The sequence below is a fragment of the Eumetopias jubatus genome, unplaced genomic scaffold, assembly GCF_037043125.1.
Source record: "Eumetopias jubatus isolate StellerSeaLion01/CBP00866 unplaced genomic scaffold, mEumJub1_p1.0 scaffold_10, whole genome shotgun sequence".
NCBI classification, from domain to species: Eukaryota; Metazoa; Chordata; class Mammalia; order Carnivora; family Otariidae; genus Eumetopias; species Eumetopias jubatus.
The window spans coordinates 119,422,057-119,435,779 of NW_028274816.1; the positions used below are offsets into that span (position 1 = coordinate 119,422,057).

The following is a 13,723-nucleotide window of genomic DNA, read 5'->3' on the forward strand; positions in this document are numbered from 1 at the left end:
GCTTTCTAAAAACCCGGGGATTTCACGTGCATTTGCAAATCTGTCCGTGGTTTGGTACCTCTACTTTCTGCCCCATGGATTTAGTCCTGAGTTTTACCATGTATCCCACAGCCCAGTTCCGTCCTCCCCTAAATCCCAGCTCCTAGAAACCCAATCTGGGCCTTTCCCGCCCCAAACCAGAAAACTTTGGACAGGTATGCTTGCCAGCCTCCAAGATGGCCCACAGTGATCCTCGCCTCCTATGTTAAGGAGGTGGCCCTCTGCCTCCACACTGGCTAGAGCTGACCTGTGTATCCAGTAGGGGGCTGTGGAAATGACAACGGGAAATTTCCAAAGCAAGGTCATAAAAACCCTGCAGCTTCTGTCTTGCTCTCTCTTGATTCTCTTGCTGTGGGGGAAGCCAGCTGCTGTATCAGGAGGACACTCCTGCAGCCCTCTGGAGAGGTCCTCATGGGGAGGAGGTAAGTGAGGCCCACTGCCAAAGGCCAGTGCTAACTTGCTAGGTATGTGAGTGAGCCATGTTGGAAGAAGATCCTTGAACCCCTGTCAGGTTCAGTGAACTACAGCCCCTGCCAGCATCCTGACTGCAACCTCAGAGAGACCCGAGCTAAGCTACTCCCAATTCCTGGGCCACAGAAACTATGTGAGAGAATGTATGTCGTTTTAAGCTGCTAAGTGTTTTGGATAATTTACTACTAGCAACTGACAAGTAATATAGCAAGTGTATCCCTTTTATACAGATGAAATAATACCCAAATGTGAACACAAGAGTCTTTTCTAAAAGTCACTTGATGAGCAGGGGGGGTAAGTCTGGATGCAAACTCAGGTCCGTCCGAGCAAATCAACTCATCTCCCTGTGAATGGTGACATTCCACCTTTAGTGGCAGTCTCGGGAAAGCACTAGGGCTAGGTATTCTTAATTCCTTGCAAGGATGATGGAAGTTGCAAAGGGGAAAGAAGTGGCAGGATGAGGAGGGCAGGAGGAAAACCCAACACTTTTGGTAGGGCCACGTGTTCACACCTCCAGAGGATGGGCACAGTGTGGGGACAGCAGCAACCACTCGCGATCTCAGGGCTTTAATGGGAACCACAGGGGCACGGCAGAGAGGGAGTGAAGGGAACTGACATCTATCGAGCACCTACTATGTGCCAGCATCTTTACATCTCAATCTTCCAACAGCCCCAGGAGTTAAAGATTATTATTCCTCCTTCTGAGGAAACTATGCTCGCACACCCATTAATGGTGCTTCCTAGGTTTGATCTCCTGTCTTCTGATTCCAAATGCTTGTCTCTTCCCATCTTTCCAGTCGGCCTCGTGGGCAGGATGAATAACCAAACTAGGTTGCATGTGGAAGAATAACCAAAGTAGGTTGCGTGTGGTTTTTCAAACTGCTGGCTCTATGTTACATATAATTAGACCACACACGGAACTGCAAAGAAACTGAAGCGCAAATAAATGCTATTTGTGCTAGTATCATGTCAGCACAGATTATAAACTAGTTTTTGATACTGGAAGAAGTCATGCTGTTTACTTCACTTTATCACTGAGCCTCAAAACTGACTGAAGCACTAAGAAAAGAGAAAACGGTGAACTGACATGTACTCACCAAGGTGACTGGCACTCTCTGATCAGATGCTACGGTAGAATCTGGTTTATACTGTTGTATTAAGCCCATACCCAGTTCTTCCAGAAGCTGCCAAGGTAAAAGAAATAGATTATCAAAGCACAGTATTAGAATTACGGAGGTAGAAAACCTCACTTGTTTGGAGACAACCTCAGATCAAGGGGAAAAACAATTTCCGACTGAATTTTCTTTCCTTTCTCAGCAACTCCTATGTCAGAGGCATTCTTTCAGGAACAAAATCACCAGAAATATATTGGTAATTTATCACCAAATGAATTCTTTGGGTTTTTGTATTAGAGCTGAAAATAAAGGAATGTATGACTTTCCCTACCTGAAACCTCTGTAACGAACCTCAGAATGGACAGACATGCAGCAGAGGGAAGAACATAAAGGAAGAGAAGAAAAAAGCAGGTGGCTGTTCATGAAAGTTACTTTTGCTCCATGAAGCTGAATGGACGGATCTGCTTCCCCCATGCACTTGCAAATCACCTCTCCAAGTTCCATTAAGTACACTTGAGCCATTGAAAAGTAGCCTCTGGCCAGATGAGCCAAAACCTGCAAAGAGAACAGAGGAATAACCCCCAAGATGTGAATGCCATGTGGGGCTGCTATATCCAGAAAAGTGCTTTAATATTAACAGACATCACTCACACTTAACAAGGGGCAGGATTCTAATGTTGAATGCAATGAACAACCATAATCTTTATTTTATGACTGAAATCAACGAACTGTATCATATAATTTCATGGTGCTCTACAATTTGTGAAATGTGTTTAAGACTGGCAATATTATTTAAGCCTGGGAACAATTTTCTGAGACAGGGACGAATCGAATACTTCAGCTGAAGGAGCTAAGGCTGAAAAAGTTTAGGGTTACAGGGCATATTTAATATCAACCAGACAATCAGCAGCAGAGTGCAGAACCAAACCCATGTCTTATATCAGAGCTGAGTACAGAAGCGAGTACGTTAATCTAGGATCGTTTTCTTCCTTTGAAGGAGCAATTATTTTGTTGTCTCTAAGCAGAAAGAAGATGAAACAGAAGTTATGGAGAATTACACACTTACTTAAAGTTGCAGAAATCAAAGATGAACTGTGCGATTTCTTTTGGAATTATTATATAATCTAGCGTACCCACCCGTCATATAAAAACGGAGGTGACTAAAATGGCTTGCAACAAAAAGGAACGCATCTGACACTTACAACCAAGTTTTCTCCCAACCTCCACCAAAAACAAAACAACGGAACACTCACACCTGAAATACAACTCCCACTAACACCACTGGCCCGTGGCTCGGTTTTACATTATTTTCATGGACTCACTCCTCACAATCCATCACCCTTTGAAAAAGGCAGAATGATTACTGCCATTTCAGAAACGAGGAGCTGAAACCTCCTACCTGTAAGGCCTCCAACCGCATGGGGGATGGTTCATAGGTGCTTCCTGCCGCAGAGCCAGCATCGCTCCCTGAACAGGAATCCTCCTTGGGCAGCACAACCGTGGAAATGCAGAGTCGGATGAGCCAGCAGGGCTCCGAAGACCCCTTAGGGGAGCTAACTGATGCTTCCTCCAGAAAGGGTCCTGAGGAGGCTTTCTTGCACCAGTCAGGAGTGCCGAGGTGGGGAGTCGCTGAATTGCTACTGAGTCCGGAAGAACAGGGCTGCTGTAAGAGCAGCAGGACTTCAGGTAAAGGCGCGTGAGTGGACACGATGGCTCCCAAGAGAGTGAGGCTTGACACTCGAACATTCACATCTGTCAAAGTTAGTGGGAATCACTATCACCGTGGGGTCATAATTACCCCCGCAGGCTATGAAGAGTTAGAGCATCCTTGGTTAACCTGCATCGAAGTAAACCTCTAGCCCTAACGTCTGGTTTAGAGAACTATATGGGACAGAAACAGAAGTTCAACAACACTGTCAAGAGACTATCTGGCAAACTGAGCACGTGAAACGTGCTGGAAGACAACCGTCAAGAACACAAGCAGGGGGAGGGGGAGAGGGAGAAGCAGGCTTCCCGCCGAGCAGGGAGCCCGACGCGGGGCTCGATCCCAGGACCCTGGGATCATGACCTGAGCTGAAGGCAGACACTTAACAATTGAGCCAACCAGGCGCCCCTGTAATTGACTTTTTAAAAATTGTTTAAAGATTTTATTTATTTGAGAGACAGTAAGAACATGAGCAGGGGGAGGGGCGGAGGGAAGAGGGAGAAGCAGGCTCCCCGCTGAGCGGGGAGCCCAAAGTGGGGTTAGATCCCAGGACCTGGGATCATGACCTGAGCTGAAAGCAGACGCTTAACAGACTAAGCCACCCAGGCGCCCTGTAATTGGCTTTCAAATGGTTCAAAAATACACATATTTATACGCACATATGTATACACAAGGACACAGACACACATATGCAGAGACAAAGCCAACACGACAAATGTTAACAATTGTCAAGCCTAGGTAGAGGTATGCAGATGTTCACTGTACTAGTCTTTCAAATTTCTGTGGGTCTGACCATTTTAATAATAAAAATGCTGGAGGACAAAGCCAGACACTTGGAAGGGGCTTTTGAGACCTGATCTACTCCCCTCAGTTTGCAGATGAAGAAAAGCTGGTGCTGGGGAGTGAGCAGGGCACTGAGCCCAAAGACTCGGGTTGTTTCAATCTTACTTCTGCCTCTAACGTGATGAGAGACCTGAAGACAGGATTTATCTTTCTGGGTCCCATCTTACACATTGGCGAAACAAGTGAATTGGACTTAGTTTACACATGATTACCTCATTGAAGCCTTATAAACATCTTATGAGGTGGGTCTACTTCTTCCTGTGAGGAGGAGACGAGGCTCTGACAGAGCTGCAGTTCTGAGACGGCAGAAGTGGGACCGGGCTGCAGACCCTCAGCCTGACTCCGGGTCCACCAGCCCGCCCACAACGCCTCAGAAACACCACCACCTCCTTCCAGTGCTAGAACTCGCACTGGAAAACTTCACTTACCAGAATGTGGCCCGATCCTAAAGCTTGCAAGCAAAAGGAACAACTATTCTGCAGGCAAGTGTTACAGCACATAGATATTTTGTGTGGGAGTAAGCCAAGAAACAACAAGAAATAAGACTCTCTAGCCAGTGGGGACGTGAGGCTCTGGAATTTTATCCGAACTTGAGAGGAGATAATGTTCAAGAAGTTAGGTTTTATATTCCAGTTTTTCTTTCCAAAAAGAGAATGATGTCTCTGACTCTCCATCTATCCTTACTTCTTCTTCCTATTTTTTCTTAAAGATTTATCTATTTATTTTAGAAAGAGTGCATGTAAGTGGGGGGAGGGACAGAGGGAGAGGGAGAGAGAATCTCATGCAGACTCTCCACTGAGCATGGAGCCTGATGTGGGGCTCAACCTCATGACCCCGAGATCAGGACCTGAGCCAAAAATCAAGAGTCAGATGCTTTACCCACTGAGTCACCCAGGCACCCCCATCCATCCTTACTTTTGCCTGAAGGATATGAACTGTGTATTATATACCAGAGGGGGCTCCCCGGCACTTGGCTCTCCCCTAATTCTAAAGTCACTGCACTGAAGTAGCAAAGCGCCAGTAATCTTTACAATTAATTCTCCACCTCACTTCCTTTCAGTGGTGTCTACTGGGGCTTCAGAGGTCAAAAGTGTGGTTCTAGCAACAGCTGGTTCCCCAAAAACTTGAGAATAAGCAAGGATATCTTAGACCTATAAAATGCTCTAAATACTTCTTAAACTAATAATCTGGATTTGATTGATATAAAAAAGCAATTGACTTTAAACTACCACCAACCTTTGTGGCGAATATAAGGCTTTATCTGGTTCCAGACTTTGGTCAACAGGCTGAGTTTCAGACGGTTATACGGTGAATTTGATACTAAATTTGCAAGGCACTGCAAAATACAAGAATCAATAGGTCTGATTAAGCCACAGCATAGACACAAACTTTACAGCATTTAATTAAAAAAGAAAAGTCTTCATACTTATTTGAAAATCACTCTTTTTCTTTTTTGTCCTTTTTTTTTTTTAAGGGAATAGCACTTCTATTCTCATTGGTACAACTTAATACTAAAAATGGGAGTGTTTTTAGTAAATCATTTATTTGGATATACAGAGATTATAGGTAAGATCAAACAAGTAGGCACAATAGGATAGCTTTAAATAAAATCACCAGTTAGACTTCCAAATAGGATATCTTTAAATAAAATTAGTACTTAGTTATAGTCTTAAGTCAAATTACTTTTGGACAATGTAAAACATTATACAAAATTGAAACAGACAAAACCCCTCCAGAACCTATGGGTAACTTGGCACGTTTACCTTAATTATCTGAGTAAGGGTCTGTGAGGATGACTCAGCCACCAGGGCTAACAAAAGACATCTGTGCAATTCTCTAATGCTGGATGCAATCATCACGGAGAAGGGAGTGAAAGCCCTTCTGTGGTCACTGGTATCTTCAGCAACAGAAAGAAACTGCTTTGAGCCTTCCAAGATGGCAGATAAAACTTGCAGAGCACATGCACGTGTCTGAAATTCCAGAATGATTCCCATCAGTTAGTTAATAATCAGGAGTCAAATCCCCTTCTTCCTATTTTCGTTTTTAATTTTCAAAGTATTTTGGATCATTTTCATTAGGAAAAGAGGTATTAGGACTATCTAGCAGGTCCTAAACGTAGCCATGAACTAGGGTCCCTGCACCCCCACTTAAAAAAAAAAAACCCTTATATCACATTGCTGTTAGGTTTCCTTACAGTAAGGAATAAGTCTAAGCTACACCACAGTACAAAAACCTGAAATCATGAACATGAGAATAACTTAAAGAAAAATTAGAGGCCTTGTTTATTCAAGCATAAGGCCAAGGGAAAAGAGAAAGCGAAATAGCTCATGGGGTAGAAAAAAAAATACATGAGTCTAGAGTCTGTTTTACATCAAACATGTTGCTTTATATGCTCTCCTGAAGCATCCATGAGTGCTCAAAGTTAATTAAACAGGATATTAGGGACTTTGTGTACATTCAACTTGGCAGGCATCATTAGTGATCCAACTTTTCAGAAACATTCTTAGGTGCAGAAACGAACACTGCCTGCAGTGAGTCTCTGATAATCAAAGAAAGGAAAACCATTAACTGTAACCTTCCAGAAGGAAAGGAAAGTATGTGCCCCTTTGTCAATGATCTGCTGTCAGGAAAAGGGTCACTGGAGCAATATTGTGTTTATAATGTTAAAGGATGACTTTCAATTGGTACTTGGATGATTCTGTGGTATTAAAAATCAGGAAAGAAAAAAAAGAAATAAAAAGAAAGCCAATTTAACCAAAATGGAATGTAGGTGATAAATGTAGGACTAATAATGTAATATTGTACCCTCTTTGGCCAGTCCCCCAAAATGCCAATTAAACACTGTCAGATATTTTTAAAATGGAGACTCAACATTATAATTCTAAACTAGGGGCACCTGGGTTGCTCAGTTGGTTAAGGGTCTGCCTTCGGCTCAGGTCATGATCCCAGGGTCCTGGGACTGAGCCCCACATTGGGCTCCTTGCTCAGCGGAGAACCTGCTTCTCCCTCTGCCCCCCCACCTGCTTGTGCTCACTCTCTCACTCTAATAAATAAAATCTTTAAAAAAGATAATAATTCCAATCTAAATATTTGCTCATCATGAAGCGTATCTGTTTGGTGTGAAAAAGCTTTTCCAGAAAATCTTCAACTATATCACCTCCAAGGAACAAGGAATAAATCATTTCTGCACGCCTTTTGTAGAGTGGACTCACAAACAAAAAAACTGCAAATTTACTGCTTTGAAAATAAATTAGTACAGCAATATGAGTCTCTGGAATTAAGCATAATCACTGAAGTTAGGAAGTTGACAATGTATTAGGAAATTATGTGTGTGCGCACACGTGTGTATTTGAGAGACCGTGCATGAGAAAGAACTCGTGCACAAGTCAGAAGTCAGCTCACCCAAGAAAGACTTAGATCAGGGGCTGGTAAACTTTTTCTGCAAAGGACCAGTAGCACATACTTTATATTTTAGACTTTGTAGGCCCAAGAGTCTCTGTTGCAACCACACAGCCATAGTAGCAAAGGCACTAAATAAAAAATAGGACTATGTTCCAATAAAGTTTTACTTATGGACAATGAAATGTGAATTTCATATAATTTTTACAATCATGAAATATCATTAAAAGTTTTTTTTTAAAAACCATTTAAAAGCATAGAACTATTCTTAGCTCATGGGTCATACAAAAACACACTTTGCCAACCCGATTAGTTGGCTGATCTGAACTGAAAAAGGTAGATGTTATGTTAAACCTCCATTTCTTCAGACATTAATTAAAAACCATGATTCCAACAGCTCACAAACCAATTACAATTAAAAACCAAGTTGTGGAGAGAGATGAACTTATGCTCAAAAGTCAAAAAATTTTAGCTCAATTAACTTTGATACCCTAAGAGGGAAAAAGTTTCCATGACCATCACAGATGAAAACAAAAGTAATGTCACTGAAATATATCACTGAGGTATGAAATCTATAAAAAATGTGATATATCAAATTATACTTCTCATAGTTCTGACTTAATTAAACCCTGTTTAACATATCTTTGTTCCTAAAAAAATGCTATTTATGCCATTGAATTTCATTCAAGTTCTGCTTCACTGCCTTTTACATCAATATTTAATATACTGTTTACTGGTTCTGATCAGCACTTTCAGCAGAAATTACTGATGTGCAAGCAAACCATAAGAGGTGCAGCTCTCCAGAGGATTCATTTTGTTAAATTTTTATTATCTGAATATTTGCAATTATGGATGAAGACTTTTCAATCTGATAAACAACAGCGTGCTCCATTTCACCAGTGGGCAGTTTCACTTCCTTGCACATGTAGTCTTGTTCAAAGGTAATGAAACCGGAAAGCATTTTCCCTTTTTTGCTACCTATGGATGTAGCAGAAATTTCTGCTAAGGTAGTTCAGTCAATCCTTATGTTTTCCTTTTTTCATGTTTGTTTGGTCTCAATTTTTCTGGGAGGGTGATAAAGAAGTCACTGCTGGGAGTGGGTAGCAGTGAGGTTTCGATGCACCTGGCTGTTCCCTTCTTTGGCTTCGTCCCAGAACCGATTATTCTGCACACATGTTCAAGGTTAATTTTATTTGATTGCATTTCTAGTGGAGGCATTTGAACACTGTGTCAGGGTCTCTAGATCTGGAGATATCCAAGCCAAGGTCATCTGTTCTTGGTTGGTCTTATGAGAGAAAACCTGATTACCTACCAGTACGTGATAGTTAAAAACTTGCTTTATTCTCTTTCCTAGTTATGCTATCTATTACTCAGGATTTTGATTTGTTTCCACATTTCATAACTCTCTAAAAGAGAAATAATCATTACGGAATTTCAAAATCAGGAAAATTCTCAGGGTACCAAGAAGAAAGTATGCCCCATAGTTTGTTCCTTAGATCAAGCCTTGATAATAATCTACCTTTTTAACAACTGAGGAATTTATATAGAAGAAATTTGCAAATTAGTCACAGTATTTCTACTGATAATCTGCTGTGTGCTGCCTGGAAACATACAGGATGTGCTTTCTGAAGCACATTTCCAACCTGTAAAAATGTGACCATTTCCCAAGTACTGCTCCACCGCCAAATCTTAAAGGAAGTTTGTAAGTTTTCTCCTTTGCAATTAACTGTTGTAGCATCTCCTACTGCAATTTCCTGAAAGTAATCCATTGTCTGAATGAAAAGGCCAGCCCCCTGTCCTTCTGTCCATTTCTCTTTGGAAAGTTTCTCAGTGTATCAGTGGAAACTGTGCTTCCAGGTGAATCTACCCTTGGTCATATCATTACAGCACTTTTTTCTCATCACATTTCTTGCGTTCACCAAAGTTAAAGAGCAAGAACCCAAAAAGATACCAAATCAAGGAGTACTTTGCAGTATGTAAAATTTCTCATGACACTCTGTCAAATGTAAACATTATAAAGATACGAACTCCATCACTTTCATGAGATCTGATTCCATAACCTCTCTGTCCTCATACCACAGACTCACGTGCCCCCCCCACCCCTTAGGGGTGCGGCTGCAGTGCGGGCACTGTACTTGGCCTACTTGCTCCCCAGCACCGTCTTCTCAGCTACTGCCGGGCTCCCCTCAGCTGGAGGCTCTTCAAATATTACGTATTTTTATCCTTTATAGTCGTTTTCCTTTCAATTACCAGAATGGCTTCATTACTGAGTTTCTTGCCACCATTCATTCCCATTCTCCTCCCAGGGTCTCCTTTGCTATTGAGTCAGTCAATCTGAAAAATTTCTGCCGCTTTTAACTGCTCAGGATATTGGGCATTTGCAATTTTTTTGTGTACAACTGAGGCCCATTTATTTTTCTTGACCCTATAAGAGCTTTGGAAGGGTCACCTAGAAGTTTTCTTGTGTTTTCTCGTCATAAACATTTTTCTGAGCTTTACACATCCTTCATAACCACTATGGACCAAGATATTCCACTGAGTGTTTAAGCCACTTTTAATTTTTCCCTATTACAAATACCCTGCAATCAACATTTTCATCAGAGGGAAGGAAGCGCAGCTGCTTCAGTGCAGCTCAAAAGGGACACTGAAGTTACAACATTCAGTGCGCTCAGGCTTGAAGTGAGCCCTGGGCAGGGGGTGACCTCACTGTGACCTTTCTCAACCTGTTATTCACATAAGCCCACTTCCTAGCCTCCTGCCTGTCCAGTGGTTCTCAAGTCAGAACTTGGGCTGGTATTAATGAGCACTGTATTCAGATGGGATCAGATAAGGCAGAGAAAACAACAAGGATGTGTAAAGTTCTTCCTCCTACTATCATGCTGAGAATTTAAATGCTTTTACCTTCGGAGAAGGATCTTTTAATGTAAGAGTCATCAAGGACACGGACTGAGGGCTGCCAAGCTCAGGTGTATCAGGAACAAAGGCTGACCAGTAGCCATAAAGAACTTTTTTTTCTATTGATTTTATAGTAGAAAGAAAACAAGCTAATGCTCCTTGGCGAACTTTGGCTTGGTAAGACCTACCCAAGAGAAGGAAGAAAAAAGTCTTAATAGTTTTAAAAAATATAGACATGAAAGGCTATTTATTCCAGCCAACTCAAATGATACACTGAAAACTCAACATTCTGTATAAACCCTAAGGAAGAGATGCCAACATGATATTAAAAAAAATATTTTTCAATGAAAACATCTTAAAGCAATTTGTTTATATAACAAGTTAATAAAGTCGACAATATAAAACACAACTAGACAGAAAATAAAAGGGCAACAGTTTGAGGTCAGGAAACTAGCGTTAGATATGAAACACTGCAGAGTATCCATTCATCCAACAAAAGATACTAAACGCTGCAGAGTATCCATTCATCCAACAAACAAGTCCGGAGTGCTTAAGTATGTGCCAAGGGTTGGGCTGAGGCCGACAGACATAAAGCCTGCCCATGTCCCTGACAAGCTCATGAATGGCAGAGACAGTTAAAGAGATAACTGCAACACAGCATGATCAACACTGAGGCGGGGATAAGTCAAAGGGTCATAGAGTAGGGACCTAAGCCAGAACTGGGGTGGGAACTGTCAGAAAAGGCTTCTCAGAGGATGTGACTGCTGAGCTCGTACTGAAGACGAGTAGTGGTTAACAAAGCAAGAAGGCAGAGAGAAAGAAAGGAAATTCCAGGCAGAGGAACCACACGTACAAAGGCAGATGAAGGGAACGAGGCAAAATGCAGAGTAACGCAAAGCCCGCATGAATGAATCTTCCAAGTTAAATCCCGTGCACCAGTGAGGTTTCTAAGCAAAGTTATAAACTTACAAGCAACAGAGATTATAAGGCATAACAACATGACAAAATACTACTACCTCATTTTACTCTGCATGCCTCCTTCAGCATCGGAATAGTCGGACTCACTACTGCTGACCCTCTTCCAGCCGGAAGAACGGATGGGCAGGGGGACTCGGTCTTTTCCCACAGTGCCGCTTCCCTCCACCGGCAAACTCTGGCCTCCCCGGGAGGAGGGACAGGGAGTGTCCCCCTCATGCAGGTGCTCTCTGCCCAGGCCAGCGACAGGTGCTACTTCTCTTTCACCACTGGATTCTTCCTCTTCCTCTTCTCCTTGCTGGATTTTCTTCGATTTTACTTTCGATTTTTTCTTTTTATTCTGATTTTAGGAGCAAATGAAAACGTATATATGACAGCTATTGGTGCCTTTCTCATTTAATAACTACTAAATATGTCCCCAACATGTAGTATGAGTAAAGAAGAAAAGAGAAAAAAGTGGCACTTACTTCCTACTCTGTGTGTCTGGTGCTATACTAAGTGCTTACACACACCCCACTGGACCACGGGAAACAAGGCGTGAAGCGCGTGCAACAGAGCCACACTTGTAGCCTGGCTTTTTATATTCTACCCCTGTGACTCTGAGCACATCACTTAGCCTTTCATTAGCTTGACCTTCCTCATCTGTAAGCATGAGGCTAATGCTGCTTTCCCCACACAGCTGTGAAAGCATTCAGCAGCACGAGAATTAGAGTATAGAAAGGGACTTGAGTGACAATTTTCTCAGTTCTTCCAGATAAGACACGTAGCTAGTGCCTCTCCAGATGTAGAAGAGAGATGCTAATCCACCATATATAGTGCATGTTTTAGGGCACTGGGGCTTTGTAGATATGAAGTAAAAGCCAATTTTTTCCCTTTCTCCTATTCCTTTCCAAATATCTTTGGAATCTGTGCCGCCCTCTGCAAGGTCCCTGACATTGAGGAGGAAGGTCCTCATCCCTTCTATTTTGGATTATTAATGTGGCTCCAGACTCACATCCTTTTACTTGCTACCTCAGTGATTTTTCTAAGATGTGTATCTGATCACCTCACTCCCCTAGATGAGAGTCTTCATCTCTACCACCTGTAGGATAAAAACTAACTCCTTAGCCTACTGTATAAGACTCTGAGGATGTGGCCTCGGCTACGTACGTGTCCCAGCCTTCCCCTGCACACACCTGACACTCTAGCCTACTGGTTAACAAATGGGCTACGCCCATGCTCATTCTCTATGCTTATGCACCTTCTGTTCCCTCTGAATAAAACGCTTTGCTTCCTTTCTGTACTCTACTCATTCTTATGTCTCAGTTTGGCCACCTCATCTTTTAAAAAGCCCCCTGTTACTCCTCTATTTGGATTGGGTACCCTGAATGTGATCCCAGAGTACCCTGTGAATATTCTGATGAAAGAAATCACAATACTGCATTTTAGGTGCTTATTTATCCACCTTCCCCTTCTCTCCCAAACTCCAAAAAGCAGAGTCTATATCCTTAATGCTTAACAGAATGTCTGGGATGTGGCAGATGTTCAGTTAATGTTGCGTAAGTCAGAGTGAAAGAATATCTAATTATAAGCATTTTGAAAGTAATACCGGATACATTTCTAGATGTAATACCGTGGCCCCTATATCTCTATGCTCTAGGTTCTCCAATGGAAACATAAGGGAGATGGCAGCTATATGAACAGGCTGGGAAATTTGGCAGTTGTAACTGAGACCTACAATATTTTACCCATTAGGCTTTTATAGAGAAAGTTGGTTGGCCTGTGGTCTTGAGCATCTGGGGAACAGGGATGTGCGGCTTTGAGTATAAAATGAATGGCCACTGTTACATCTGTTCTATTGTCTAGAATGCTTAGAAATATAAGAGATTTTAACTGGTGTTTCCAGCAATCTGATGAATTTAAATTTACTATGCTAAAAACTCTAAACTGAAATCAAATTCAAGGTGAGCCTTTGGCACAAGTAGTGATGCAAATCACAGAAAACACATATAACAAGCAATTAAAGGCAATCCACAACTTAAACCTAAGCAGACACAGGCGTACGTACCGTAGTTGGTCGGGAAGCGCTAGGTTCGGATTGCTGTGGTTTGACAGGTGGTCGCCCATCGTACTGAGGAAGTGGAGTGGGGTATAACACTGTTGGCAGCTCTATGTTTAGTCCCGGGAGTCCATGAAACATAGATTTCTAATAATGATGATTAAGGAAACACACACACAAAACTAATCATAAAACAGAATGATTCACCATGTTCTGGATCACATCAATGAACAAATTAATGTC

General features: G+C 42.1%; 1 protein-coding gene across 2 annotated transcripts in view; it reads right to left on the bottom strand.

Moving 5' to 3' along the window:
* HEATR6 (HEAT repeat containing 6) overlaps positions 1-13,723 on the bottom strand; it is a 36,233-nt gene that overhangs the window by 11,548 nt on the left and 10,962 nt on the right. For both annotated transcript variants that reach the window (XM_028109270.2, XM_028109271.2), the window contains 8 exons: positions 13,490-13,627; positions 11,484-11,782; positions 10,474-10,651; positions 5,937-6,143; positions 5,410-5,509; positions 3,025-3,377; positions 2,058-2,180; positions 1,608-1,694 (listed from right to left, as the gene is read on the bottom strand). In XM_028109270.2, the coding sequence (XP_027965071.1) occupies positions 1,608-1,694; positions 2,058-2,180; positions 3,025-3,377; positions 5,410-5,509; positions 5,937-6,143; positions 10,474-10,651; positions 11,484-11,782; positions 13,490-13,627 (1,485 nt within the window). The remainder of the gene's footprint in view (positions 1-1,607; positions 1,695-2,057; positions 2,181-3,024; positions 3,378-5,409; positions 5,510-5,936; positions 6,144-10,473; positions 10,652-11,483; positions 11,783-13,489; positions 13,628-13,723) is intronic.